This window comes from Schistocerca serialis, chromosome 4 (genome assembly GCF_023864345.2).
Source record: "Schistocerca serialis cubense isolate TAMUIC-IGC-003099 chromosome 4, iqSchSeri2.2, whole genome shotgun sequence".
NCBI classification, from domain to species: domain Eukaryota; kingdom Metazoa; phylum Arthropoda; class Insecta; order Orthoptera; family Acrididae; genus Schistocerca; species Schistocerca serialis.
In genome coordinates this window covers 305115197-305130624 of record NC_064641.1, presented here as the reverse complement: position 1 = coordinate 305130624, position 15428 = coordinate 305115197, and the positions used below count along the sequence as shown (strand labels likewise).

The window sequence follows — 15428 nt, the reverse complement described above, 5'->3', positions numbered from 1 at the left end:
AGAATTAATTTGCAACACATTGTCTTGGATAGACAGGCCAAACAAGTCAAAACAGTCTAATCCGAAAATGTTTACACTGTCTGTAGCGCAGAGCACTGTGAATGAAACTGTTTTTGTATTGCCTCGGAATGTGGCTGGCACGCTACATACACCTAACACAGGAATGTGTTCGCCACTATAAGTAGCCAAAGAATGTTTTGCCGCTGAAAGTTTAGGGCGGCCGATAGCCGCATACGTAGCACTATTTATGAGAGTCACAGACGCACCAGTGTCTAATTGAAAATTGAAGGTCTTATCCTGGATGCGTAGCTTCACAAATAGTTTATTACACTGTCTCTGGATCGGTGCAGTGGAGGCGGAAGACACAAAATCAGCGCGTTTAGCGCGTGTTCGCTGCTTACGACCACTCGTGGGTTGGGCGGGTGGAACAACAACTCCCGCTTCACTTGCAGTCTGTACATTACTTTTTACAGCGTTTGAATTACGCCTGGGTCGCATAGCAGAGGGCTGGGTGGGTGGCTTATTGCGAACAAGTTTATTACCCACACGAACCGTGGAAGAGTCTTTAAACGCGACCTTCTGGGCGGGCTGGCTTTGAAGAACATGAATATCCATGGGCTGGGCAGCACTAGAATTGTTCTTGCGTTTACGCAAACAAACAGTCTGGATGTGTCCTTTCCTTTGACAAAAGTGACAAACCGTGTTTCTTAACGGGCAACGTTCACGAGGATGAGCAAGAACACACTTAGGACAAGACTTAACTCTATCATTTTGCACACGCGGCTGACGAATGTGTTTAACATGACGCGGCTGGCTAGTGTTTACAGTCTGACTCTGCCGGTGGGGCCGCGGGCGTGACATAACTTGCTTAGCACAGGCAATTTGAGAAATACATGGCTGATCTAACTCACACTCAGCATAGTCAAAAGTATCTTGGGCTTCAATGATGTTCATCACAGTCTCTAATGACGGGTCAGGCAACTTTAAGATAGCAGCACGAATACGAGAATCTGCAATGTTTTGAGTAATAGCGTCTCGTAACATGACATCACTGTAGGAAGCTCCACACACACACAATTAAATCGGCACTGACGGGTGACGCCCCGTAAATCTGTTAACCACTGTTTATTAGATTGATGTGGCAGTTTCATTAATCTGAAGAACTTGAATCTGGCTGCTGCCACATGAACTCGCGACCCGAAATACTCAGCAAGCTTGTTAACAACAACGTCATAGTCTAAAGCTTCTGGCTGGGATTCCGGGAACAACTTACAAAGTAGCCGATAGACTTCCACGCCTGCAGTGGAAATTAAATAAAGCTGCCGCTCAGTACCCGTGATTTTGTAGACTGTCATGTGTGCCTGCAACTGCGCGAAATATTCTCGCCATTCTTCTCTTGATGCATCAAAAGCACGGAACGGTGGTGCTGCCTGTGCTTGTTTCTTTTGTGTTGGAGGATTAGCCGCTTGTTTGGCGATCGCTTCCACCACACTTTGTATTTGCTGACTCTGTAACAAGATCAACTGTTGTAATTCGGCAGACATAGTGAACACAAATTAAACCAGCCCCCAAAATTTTATCGCTATAATTAGTATAACCAGAAACAAGTTGAACCAGCCCTGCACACGAGTTCGGAAGTCCTCGTCGCCAGTTTTGTGGCGGCGTTCGTAGCGACAAGCAATTCGCTGTAGAAACGGCTTACGAAGTCACCGCCACACTTTTAATAGCGGGCCGACCGGTCCGTTGGAACAGTGAACAGAAAGATGAAAACCCAAACACTCTGATTAAATAAAAGTCGGTACTTATCTTTATTAACGAAGATACAGAAATCTGTCTAGTTCGAGTCGGAGCGGCTAGGTCAGCGTCGGCTGACGACAAACAACAACTCTGCTGCGATGAACACACAACTGACTAGCAAGTACACAGTTCGGTGGCGAGTATACAACTGAGCGGCGAATACAGAACTGTCCTAGCGCTCGCGACTCCAGCGCTTAAGAAACCAGAAGCCAGCGGTGGCGTGCGCAGACTTGCGGCGATTTCCTGTCTCGCTGGCGCTGCTTATGCGGACGGCGTCCGGACTTTGATGCTGCCAACCTTTTGGCAGCGGGCTCGGGTGGCATTACTGGCTAGGATATAACAAATACAAACGCCAGGAATATGTGTACCAACAATTTTTAAAAAATTGAAAATTTGATATATAAAGCCTGAGAAATTAAAAAATTCCTTTCAGTTTTTGATCCATCTTGTACAAAAACAATATGCATCTGAACTCACAGAAGCTTCTCGAGAATCACAACTTACTAGGTTTACAGAGCCCTTTTTTTTCTCTTATTACAGTCAGTTCTTTTTTGTCCAAAGCTGCCATAGTTATAACATTTAAAACTAAACTGGTTTTCTCTGCCTGAAGCTTGCCTATCACTTCCGCCTGTCTGCATTCACGAATTTGTTTTTCTATTGAGTTATCCCATAACTGAAACCATTTCTGTATGGACTGAACGCTGTATTCTGTCCTGAGTCTACTGCAACTTTCTTCTTATTGTTTGCGTTTACTTTCGTGATCTATGAGCCTATTTCTCACAAAGCTTAGTTCCAAACTCTCTGCAGGCAATATCTCGATTGCTCTCTCAACATTAACATATTATTGTGGTATTGTCAACAAAATATGACAGACGGCATCAGTTTCTTCTACTGTCGCACCAGTTGACCAAAGATCACATATCGACTTATCAAAGAAATGCTCCGTCAATGCATTTTTTGTTGGATTGAACTTCAGTTGCAGTAACTGTTTATATAGAAGTCACTGGCTTGCGACGTTTTTCTTTCGAAGGTGTCACACAAGTTTCTCACATTCGAAATACACTTTTACTGTCTTCACGTATTCCAAATAGCTGTCTGCATTCCGATCATAAGAATAAACCTGATGTAAACAAACACAAACGCGATGGTTGGTCAGAAGCCTTAGCACAAGGATACTGGTGCTGTTAGGCTCTTAAAAGTATATCCTACTTATATATTAGATATTGAAACGTGGGACTTAGGGAAAATAGGAGACGTGTGGGCGGGGCCTAATCAGTTACCACTGGTTGCACAGAAAACAATACACTTCATTTTTAAAAACCGAAACCTAAACAATCATTTTTAAAAGATTTTACTACACTGGCAACTGAAAGCCTTATTAGAAGAATTGCAAGTTATTGTCAGCTGAAGGCCACAAGCAATGTTACACACAATCAACAGCTGAAGGCCTGCTTAAGAAGGTTCAAAATTATTCATCAGCTGAAGGCCAGAAACAATTTCAAAAATACACAATGTCTGAAGGCCTGAATTACCAATAAGGTGAACAATCACACGTTAAAAATACCAAAAACCCTTTTAACAATCTGAATAACTGTAACAAATTATAGTGATAGCTGAAGGCCTTATCAAGACAGAATTGAAACTATTTGTCAGCTGAAATCCACAAGCAATGTTACAAACAATTAACGGCTGAAGGCCAGCAGCAAGGCCTGAATTACAAGTGAGGAAAGTAGTTACACATTAACAAATACTAAGATATTTTCCTATTAACAATCAAAGTGGTAACAAGCTATAGTAATTGCTGGGGGCCTTATTAAGAAAAAATTCCAAATTATTGATCGGCTGAAGGCCATAAACAATGTTATACACAATCGATGGCTGAAGGCCTGATTAAGAAGGTTGAAAATTATTCGTGGGCTGAAGGCCACAACCAATTTCAGAATACACAACGGCTGAAGGCCTGAATTACAACTAAAGTGGACAATTACACATTAAAAATACTAAAACCCTTTCTAATAATCTTAATAACTTGTAACAAGCTATAGTGACAGCTGAAGGCCTCACTAAAACAGAATTGAACATTATTTGTCGGCTGAAGGCCACAAGTAATGTTACAAACAATTAACAGACAAAGGCCTGATTAAGAAAGGATTCGAAATTATTGGGGACTGAAAGCCACAAGCTATTTTCGGAATACTCAATGGCTGAAAGCCTGAATTACAAGGAAGGAAGGCAGTTGCATGTTAAAATACTAAAACCCTTTTAACCAATCTTAACGAACTGTAACAGGCTATAGTGACAGCTGCAGGCCTTATTAAGAGAAAATTGAAAATAATTTGTCGGCAGAAGGCCCCAAGCAGTGTTACAAACAATTAACGGCTGAAGGCCGGAATTACAAGTGGCGAAGACAATAACATGCTAAATCATTAGGGTAAATTTTAAACAACTATGACGACATGTCCAATTAAGACGGAGTGATCCACAGACAGTGCTCCCTGGATCGACCTGATGGGGGGGGATTACAGCTGTGTAAGTGGTGAGACAGCCAGCCAAGAGTTGTACTCACATAGCAGGATGGCAACTCACACCAGGAGTAGCTTAAGTGCCGACCGAGCGACTAACCAATCCGCCTAACGTCCGATCACCGGTACAACGATGGAATATTTTTAGGCAAGAGCGAAGAGACAGACAACACCACATCTTCAGAAACAGACCCAAGGCCGAAGGAAACAAGGTAGACCTCCCAAAAACATATGCACAGTACAATTCAAGAGGCTGTCGAAATACACACCGTGTCGGACAGGATTCACACGACGAGGAAAGGTGCACTGCCGAAAAAGTACGCTATCCTCTCGCGACTACATCCTTCCGTCGGACAGAGCATGTGTATCGCCAGCGGTCGGGCGAGTACTGAGTGTCCGGCCTTCGCTGCTGCTCCGTCCCAACTCAACTCCCTCGACACACAAAGACCCGGAAATACTAGAGACCGCTCCAAATATGGTACTACAGTATGCTCTATCGATAAGCGCTGCTGTTGTCACTCACGGACAGACAAGGCGAGCAAACGTAGTGGCGCCGGTGAACACACTAAGAAAACGAGACGCCACTATCGCTATTACAAGATGCCAAGCCATGAACGGCATCAACGCGAGCCGCACACGGCTCAGATATCTTGTTAGTAAGTTACGTTAAATCAAACTTTAAGATATTCTAATGTATTAACAGCTTTCAACGCTTTTCTCAATCACGCCTAAGCAATGTAGTTTTTATTTCAAAAATCGTGTACAGTCACAGTCTCTGTACTGTTGTTCTCTGATTGTCGCACTGTTGATACACAGTATGAAAATCGCTCAGACTGCTTCCTGCTCCGTAGTGAAACACATGTGTATAACAAGGTTGAAGAGTGCCGAGAAATAGGTTGTTCTTGATGTTTTTCATAAATTTACAAAAATAAAAAAAACGGGCTTTGAAGTTTACGGAGGACTGTATTTGTTACAGTTCAGATACAACTACACACTGGGTGTGCTGCGGAATCAGCAGCTAAATTGACAGATAATTCGGTGCATTTCATGGATCGCTGGTTCAACTCTTGCCTTCAGAACGGGATTGCCTACATCTCGTAATTATAATATTCATCATCTTTTTTTTATGAATACTGCATTTCTTCTTGTTACTAATTACATACTGCAAGTGAAATTTCTGTTTTTATTTCAAATATAAATTCTTAAATACCCGTATTTTATGAAAGATTGTTAATAAAGTTTGCTTACGGTAAATTAAGAAAACAATAATTTAACTTTTAAGACAAAAATGAAAAACCAAATACTCATTATTTAGACTATGTCCGTTGTTTTATACCACAAATGTAGCCTAACACGAGCCAGAATGGTAAGAATCGTAGAAACAAGAAAAACAATCATTTTCGCAACATCGAGCGCACCATACAAATGCTGCGTTTTTACATTTTCATCTGTACCATTAAAATAGGAACTCAACAGAACGGATTAGAAGCCAAGTTACGGGATTTGTCGTGTGAGAAATAACAAGACTGTTAAGCTTCCAAACGTACTGGAAGTAACAAAGCGCTCAGCGTTTTCACATGTCGATGTCGAACGCTGGCCGGATATAGAACTGCACGTAATAAAAGAACAACAGAAAATGTGGAGTCAGGGTGACTTCGTGAATTCTGTTGTTGTAATGTTATGCCTTTTACAAAGGAATTTAATGGTTTACACAATCGAAGGCTATCTAGAGATTCCAAAAAATACTTCTTTTTTGTTAATGGCTTACAAAGCCTGATTGTTAAAAACAATCTGCCTGTTCAATTCAAAGTCAGCATGAAACTCAAATTGGTTTTTGTTGCTGGTTTTGTGGAAGTTAAGATGATCGACAATCAGTTTGTGCATTAGTTTTCAACAAATTTTGTAAAGATAGTTAAATTGAGTTTTATATATACTTTTCGATTTTTTATCACCCTTTTTCAAACAGAGGTATCACTTTTTTGAATAGCAGGGACAATTCCTTCTTGTAGAGATGTTTTGAATCTATTGCTTAATAAACTTAGCCTATATGTTTATAACAATATTTTACTAGAAATATTGCCCACACCTACACAATTCTTATTTTTAATGACTTCATTAGTTTTTAAATCTTATTTGATGCAACAGGAGGTATATGATTTTTATATGTTTATTTATTTGCCATTCAGCTAGTATACAATGCAATTGGCTTCGTCAAAATACAATGTACATATTCATAAAAGTATATAAGGATATCTGTGAGGTTTTGATGCTGATAGCTTTCTGTAGAAGAACCATGAACCATTAACATTTGAATGTCAGTGAATTAAGTGATGTTTTGGAGACATTTTTTATTAATTGTTGTCAAAGAAATCATTAATTGCAGATATGTTCAGAGAGCACTTCAAAGCTTGTTGAGTACTCTGGTAGCTCAACATGAAACACTGACCAGAGTTATTTAATCATTAGAAAATGCAACCTTTTTTAATGGGCAGTTAAAAATATATAGTGAACTGTGTAACAAGGAAGAATGGAAACCCAAAGTCAAGTACCGGGGGTTACCATATGACCAAAGGAGTTTTGTGAAGTAAAATTCTGGTTTTTGTTACTCAGTTAACGCATTAGCCTTACAAGTGAGTTGCTTCTCTAGTGCTGTTTCATACATTACATTTTATTTCTCTAATTTTAGCACTCTACCAAATAATGGTTTTAATCACATTTGACAAAGTCATTGTAATTCAGATTTATTTGAAGTTAAAGAAATAATGTTGTTGAGCATTACCCTATCCCCACTGATAAACTGGCCACATCTGAGGCCATGGAAAGCCATCATTCCCAACAAGTGAGTGAAGTTCCAATGAGTGAGTGAATACTTTGCAACTTTGTAGTAGTAGTTTATAGCTACAGAACAAAAATATACAACACATTTCATTGCATTGCTCTCATTGGAAACACTATTTCAGGCTGAAATTTATTCCAATCACATTGACTGTCTCCCTGTTGCATTCAATGGCTGCAGTTTTGAATTATTTCCCTACATGTAATCCATTCGTTATTACAACATTTAATATTTATGATATTCATAACTCTGTTCAGTAATAAAATATCTGTATTTATTTTCAGGCAATAACAGTAATGCAATGCCTGTTTTTATGTAGAAAAAGACACAAAGCATTCTAATACCTAGCAAGCATTGAATGGTTTGGAAAACAATCTGTCTCAGCTCACCCCCTCCCTCTTCCCCCCTCCCTCTCACCGTTCATCCCCGAACTTCTTCAAATCAAATGACATAGCAGAGTTGTCAGTGCACCAGGCACATATTCTCTGGAGGAGTTGGGTCTAGGTGTGTGTTGATCCAGCATGGTGCAGATTTGCATTGATTCAATCCCAGTCTTAAACTCTTGACTCCATTCATTACTCCTGTCTTACTTCCTCTAGAACTGCTCTTCAATACTTTCCATGCAATGTTTATCACAATCAGTTACTACATACAAAATTTATTAAATCATCTGCTCCTTATTTTGTATCATATTAACAACTTTATTCACAGTTGCGAGAAGACTTCGACAGTGGGAAGGACATTACCCTTGGTCGGGATCACTGTCCACATGATGTGGCCACTCTGTTGAAGGAGTATTTCAGGGATCTGCCAGAACCGTTGCTTTGCAGGGACCTGTATCCAGCCTTCGTTCAGACACAGCGTAAGTATAATTGCATCGCATGGCAGTGGCCCCTGAGTTTATTTAGCTGTATCAACTATGGATATTTTTCTTTAGCATGTTTCATTTCATGCTGTTTTCAGTAAATCACTTACTATCTATGTCCTCTTTCTTGATGCCTTAGCTTACTGGTCCTCAGTTGGTAAAAGTCAGAATTTTTCTTGCAAACAAGGTACCCGCATCACCAACTGCCATCCTTGAGACTCAGATAAAACTTGAGCACAACAGTAGCCAACAGCATTAGTGCTCATTCTTTCTATTTTTAATTTCAGTCATTTGTAAAGACCTACAATTATGCTGTAGAATACATACTGTGATATGCATCTATCACTTCATAGGCAATTTTAACTTTGATTACTGCCTTATAGACATTTAAACATAAGGTCCCTTTAATGTAATCCTCCTCTTTTTCAAACAATGGAAAATCCAGGATGGAATGTAACAATACCAGAGAAGTAAAGTTGCTACTCACCATATAGCGGAGATGCTGAGTCGCGATAGGCACAACAAAAAGATTCACACAATTATAGTTTTTGGCCATTAAGGCCTTTGTCAGCAGTAGACAGACACACACACACACACACACACACACACACACACACACACACACACACACACACACTCATGCAAATGCAACTTGCACACACGTCTGCAGTCTCACGGAGCTGAAACAACACTGCGAGCAGCAGCACCAGTGCATGATGGGAGTGGCAACTGGGTGGGGATAAGGAGGAGGCTCGGGTGGGGACGGGGAGGGGTAGTATGATGGGTGAGGTGGACAGTGAAGTGTTTCAGTTTAGACAGAGGGTAGTAGAGAAGGTGCGGAGGGGGGTTGGGGTAAGTAGCTGAAAGGAGAGAAATAGAAAGAAATTAAAAGACTGGGTGTGGTGGTGAAATGATGGCTGTGTAGTGCTGGAATGGGAACAGGGGGGGGGGGGGGGGGGTCTGGATGAATGAGGACAGTGACTAACGAAGGTTGAGGGCAGGAGGGTTACAGGAACGTAGGATGTATTGCAGGGAAAGTTCCAACCTGCGCAATTCAGAAAAGCTGGGAAGGATCTATATGGCACAGGCTGTGAAGCAGTCATTGGGATGAGGGATATCATGTTTGGCAGTGTGTTCAGCAACAGGGTGGTCAACTTGTTTTTTGGCCACAATTTGTCAGTGGCCCTTCATGCGGACAGACAGCTTGTTGGTTGTCATGCCACTCCCATCATGCACTGGTGCTGCTGCTCATAGTGTGGTTTCAGCTCTGAGACTGCAGATGTGTGTGCAGATTGCGTTTGCATGAGTGTGTGTGTGTGTGTGTGTGTGTGTGTGCACGCGCGTGTGTGTGTGTGTATGTGTGTCTACTGCTGACAAAGGCCTTAATGACCGAAAGCTATAATTGTGTGAATCTTTTTGTTGTGCCTATAGCGACTCAGCATCTCCTCTATATGGTGAGTAGCAACTTTCCTCCTCTTTTTCAAAAATACATGAGGGAGGTGGAGTTTAAAATATCCAGACTAATCTCCTCCCATGGGTATTCAATGTGTGCGGGTGTACTTCCCTTCCAGTGCTCCCTCCAGCCCCTGCTTAAATCTGTCACAATATATCTTCAAAAGAGCGCAGTGAATTCTGGGCTCATTGAAGGCATAGAGGAAACACAGGTTCACTCTTTACACCAATAGTATAAAATATGGAACAAACAATACAAATACATTTATTGAATAATAGAAAGTCCAGGTTGGAATATCAACAATTATAAAAATGATAGATTTCTACTCACCGTAAAGATGACACATTGTGGTGCAGACAGACACAATAAAAAGACTGTTATACACTGATCGTTTGGCCAAAGCCTTCGGAAAAGAAAGGAAAACACACAAGCAAGCACACCTCATGCACACATGACTGCTGTCTCTGGCCATACTGACTGGCAGTCTGGTCAGATCAGCCAAAGATAGTGGTCATGTGTGCAAGACGTGTGCCTGCTTATGTGTGTGTGTGTGTGTGTGTGTGTGTGTGTGTGTGTGTGTGTGTGTGTGTGAGTGCGTTTCCCTTTGTTTTCTGAAGAAGGCTTTGGCTGAAAGCTCAGTGTGTAACAGTCTCTTCATAGTGTCTGTCTGCAAGTCAGCATGTCATCTAAAGTGAGCAGCACTCAATCTTCATCCTTTTCATAATTGTAAATACATTTGTTGGTATGATGAAATTGTCAAAGCAGTTTGGCAAGGCTTTTTGTAGAAATAATTCACATTGAAGCACAACACCAAACAATTCAGTGTATATACATAAGCATAACAGTTTGGTATCTACTCTTTATATTAATCCTATCTACAACTACAGGGATACGAAACAGACGGCTGCAGTATGAAGCTCTGCAGCACTTAATTCAGCTCCTGCCTGTGGCAAACAGAGACACCTTGTGGTCACTCGTCAGCTTCTTGGCCAATGTCGCAAGACATGCTCCAGATACCCAGGATGCCTCAGGTATGTTCACAAATTCTTACATTCCCTGTACAACTACAATTTATTCACACTATATGGTGCTGTCTAAACCACATACTGACAGGAGGGCAATGGCCACTGAATTATGACTATTTTTCCAAACCATTAATGCATATAGCCTCTTAATGTTACACACATAGTACATAGTGATAAGACTAATCAGTCAGTCAACAGTCAGAACAAGAACTTACTGGCATGAGAAAACTAAGATTCTGAGGGTTCTGAGACCAGTGCACTGATCCCAGAGACAACTGAATTTGTGGATTGTTTAAGAGCTGCCATAAATTGTATTGAGACTGATGTGAACAGTACTATTGCCAGTCTGAAAAGGACACTGGCAGATTGATAGCTGAGGCAAATGCCCAGATTTGCTGACAGAAATGTAGGTTCAAACAGACACAGCACTGCAGAACAATTTTCACCCAACTCAGCAGTGATCAGTCCAAAAATATACTTTTAGACAGATATACTTTTCATTCCATAGATCAAAAGTGAGGATATACTCAAGGGCGTACAACATGTTATAAAACAAAAATACATATACATAGCAATGAAAAATTATTCTAACGTCACTTCCAAAGATCCTAAGTGCAATTGTCATCATGGATGAGGAATGAGTCAGAAACATCTTAAATATATCTTTGTTTAAGAGTTAATAAAAAACTTAGTATGAAAAATGTAAATTTACAACACACTTGTATTTATTTATCATCTATGTCATTGTACAAATGATGAGGGACTTGTCGTACATAGAAATTAAAAATATGGAATGTATAAAATGAAAGTGCCTACAACATATACCAGTAGCTTTACAATTTCTTTGCATAAGAATGGTGTATAATAATTTGTTTTGATTAGATTAGATTTACTTTCATTCCAATTGATCCATAGTGAGGAGGTCCTCCAGGATCAGTAATAACTACTTTTAGAATAAACAGTGACATAGATAGTAAAAGAGTATAATATAAACTGAAACATACAAAGATAGAACTTCTCACAGGAGTTATCACACAACTGCGGCACATATACTAGAGATTATTTTATAATATAATTTTCTTGATCTTCAAAATATTCATTAACTGGGTGGCAACATATATCAATTAAAAATTTTCTGAGTTCTTATTTAAAATACATATCATCCTTTAAGTCTTCGATGTATTGTAGAGCTTAACACCCATATGGCTTACATGCTTCTGAGTTTGTGCTCTTTTTGTTTTTTATACGTGGAGAATGTTCCTGTTCCATGTGTTATAGTTGTGACTGTCAGATTTGTGCGGAGATTGCTCAGATTTGCTTTGGTTAAGAGTACACATTTAAACATAGGGGGTGAGTCAAAAAGGCCTTAGCAGGTTTGGAATGATGTAGAAATTTATTGAGATAACTTACAGAATCAGTAGATGTATCATTTTGTAACAAATAAAAGTGTCAAGTGTCATTTTGGTTTGACATGACTACCATTTGTGATGTGGCAGACATCCCAGTGGTAATCAATTTCTTGCCACACTCTTTGGAGCGAATCTAGTGTAACTTGTGCAATACAGCTCAACGAAGTTCTTGTGCCAAGAGCAAATTGTATGTCCACTTGGAGGTTCTTTAATGTATTCAGTGTGAAATTTATGGCAAACAGTTGTTGCAGAGTTTGTTTCATGAAGCCAAAACATACAGCGAGCACACTCCAAAAAAGTGAAAGTAGCCATTTTAACTTTGTACTACACTGGCACTCCTGGTGGTGGGATGGGGCACTGATGCAATGCATGAATCAAACTTGAGTTTTTTTAGTACTAAATGACACATCCATCGATTCTGTAAATTATCTCAGTAAATTTTTGTATCATTCCTAAGTTGTAAAGCCCTTTTTGACTCACCCTGTATAGAGTGATGGCAGATTAAGTATTCCCGATTTCCTGAAAAGAGATCTGCAGTGAGCTTGAGCAGGACTATGGGTAATCATTTGAACAACCTATTTTTGTAAGACAAAAATTTCTTTTAAACAAGATTTTGAGCTGGCCCAGAATGCTATTCCATATGGGGCAACAGAATGAAAATATCCAAAGTATGCCGTTCTCATACCTTCCAAAGTGCAAACATTTGCGATAACTCTCAGTGCAAAGCAGGCTGAGTTAAGTCTGTGTTTGAGGAATCTTGCATGGTGTTTTTAATTCAGAACTTCATCTATATCCATCCCTAACTGTTTTGCAAACCGTATTAGTCTGTCATCCAGTTCTAAATTAATGTCTTCATCCTGAATCATTTTACCAAACTGTATGTAATTCGTTTTCTTGACATTCAGTATAAGTTTATTTGCACTGAACCAAATTTCAACACTTTTAGGGTTTCCAGAATAAAATTTTCACTCTGCAGGCTGTGACTAAAGCAGGTCTCTGCAGTATCCTTTCTTCCAGGAGTGCTAGTTCTGCAAGGTTCGCAGGAGAGCTTCTGTGGAGTATGGAAGGTAGGAGACAAGATACTGGCAGAATTAAAGATGTAACAACAGGTTGTGAGCCGTGCTTGGGTAGCTCAGTTGGTAGAACACTTGCCCGCAAAAGGCAAAGGTCCCGAGTTCGAGTCTGAGTCCAGCACACAGTTTTAATCTTCCAGGAAATTTCATATGAGTGCACATTCCACTGCAGAGTGAAAATTTCATTCTGGAAACATCCCCCAGGCTGTGGCTAGGCAGGTCTCAGCAGTATGCTTTCTTCCAGGAGTGCAAGTTCTGCAAGGTTCTCAGGAGAGCTTCTGTGAAGTTTGGAAGGTAGGAGATGAGTTACTGGAGGAATTAAAGCTGTCAGGATGGTTCATGAATTGTGCTTGGGTTGCTCAGTTGGTAGAGCACTTCCCCTTAGAAGGTAAAGGTCCTGAGTTTGAGTCTCAGTCCAGCACACAATTTTAATCTGCCAGGAAGTTTCACTTTTAGAGTTCTATCAGCTGTGGAATGTAATGATTTCTTAGAGTCACTCACTATTAGTCTTGTGTTGTGTACATATAATACAATTTTTGGCTGTATTATATTGTAACTGGCGTAATCTGTATCACTTCAGGCAGGGGGATTACCTTCATAGTCTTGGATGTTATTGAATTTAGCATATGTTAAAATTCTGGTGTAAGTAAGATACACATATTTTTTGTTTTCTCCAAAAAAGTTCCTGCCTCAAGATACAGGCCTCCTAAGATCGCACTGCAAAAACCATTTTGAAGATGCGAATTTCGGAAAAATTTTGAAAATGCTGTCTCTATAACAGTTCTAGATATTTTGTTAGAGTTTTATATTTGGAAGATAATTGCTTTATGATTACAATGGTATCCTTCGTTTGGACATATCTGTCAAAGTCCTTTTACTGTTACCTTTTGAATTTACAGAAAAACATTTTTTTCAAAAATACCAATCCAGAAAATAGATTTTTTTTCTGTTGATTAGTACCATATAGTACTATATTCTCTGTAAAGGAGAGCTTCCATTTTTAAGCTGGACAGTTTTTATTTTAAAAAATCACTTTTTTTAAACTTTCAAGGGTAATGTATGTCTTCACTGAAGTTGTTTTTTTAATAGTTTCTTTGTTACAGTTTTCATTTCTATTCTCTTTGTTGCAGATATTTCTTATCACTTTCTTTGTTGCAATTATTTCTTATCACTTTCTTTGTTGTAGTTATTTCTTTTCACTTTCATTGTTGCAGATATTTCTCACACTTTGTTGTAGTTTCTTGTGTGTTTATTTGTCATGGTTGTTCATTGCAGTTTTCTGTATTGTAGTTGTTCATTGCTAATTTGTTTACTGAAGAGGCTTCTAAGAAATCTGAGACCATCCAATGAGCTCTCTGTTTTCATGAGGAATTTGCCAGTTGATACAGTTGCAGTGTGTTTTATGAAAGGACTTCATGAAATGTCTTCTGACTGTGGTCACAGGAGAGTGAAGTGTGCTGTCTGTTTGCATATCCATAAAAGAGTGATGTATAAGACAAACAAAAAAACAGACTTTGTTCAGGTTGAGAATACGTGTTCTCATTTGAAGACTCTGCTTCGATGTGAAGATGTTCCCAGTGACAACTTTTTGTGTTCTAAATGTTTTGACAGAATAACAACAATGATAGTATCTGAACAAGGTGTGGCCTCACATGGTGCAGATTTTGCATCAATAGAGGAAGAATTAAATACCCTGAATCAGTCAACTACAGAGGTAGGTGTTAGTCCTGTTAAGAAACCGTGGTCAGTGAAGTCGAGTCATAAGCTCTATGTATCAAAAAAGTGCAGAGAAATTACTAAAGCTATGGATCAAAGCACTACAGCAAAATTGACCACATTCTTCAAAGTAGAAATTCCATTTTCAGAAGAAAATGAACCAAAGCACTTTTGCACCTCTTCCCAGGAATTTTTCACAAATATCAATTCAGCTTTTGAATATTGTGCATCCTACAGTGAAAAGGAGCAAGTTTTAACTATTATTCCAGAGACATTTTCAAAGAAAGCAATTATGAACCACGTTCCGTCAGTATCGAACTACATGGTGGACAAATCAAGAAATGTGAGGTCTGTAACAGGAGTCCTTGTATGACCAGATCCCTATTATGGTCATCCTGTAGAAGTACCTCAAGTTCAAATAGTGCAGTCATTTTATCTGGAAGATAAATGGGACTGTTCTCGCCAGAGAGCCAACAAAAAAGACACTATAACTGTAACAGCTGAAGGTCAAAAAGTTTTGAAAGTGAAGAGGTACATGTCTCTCAGTATTCAAAAAACTTTTGCAATTTATAAGAGCAACTATACAACCTCAAATATTGGAAGATCAAAATTTTATACACTACAGCCTAAGCAGGTAGTTCCACACCCACCTAGAGATGTCTATTTACATGTGTACTGTGCGAACTTTGAACTTTGTGTGGTAACTTTGAAGAACTTACTGGAGCACACGAC

At 39.5% G+C, this 15428-nt stretch overlaps 1 protein-coding gene across 1 annotated transcript in view; it reads left to right on the top strand.

Moving 5' to 3' along the window:
- LOC126474407 (rho GTPase-activating protein 6) overlaps nucleotides 1-15428 on the top strand; it is a 1172202-nt gene that overhangs the window by 1091678 nt on the left and 65096 nt on the right. The window contains exons 9-10 of the mRNA XM_050101876.1: nucleotides 7867-8017; nucleotides 10361-10504. Of these exons, the coding sequence (XP_049957833.1) occupies nucleotides 7867-8017; nucleotides 10361-10504 (295 nt within the window). The remainder of the gene's footprint in view (nucleotides 1-7866; nucleotides 8018-10360; nucleotides 10505-15428) is intronic.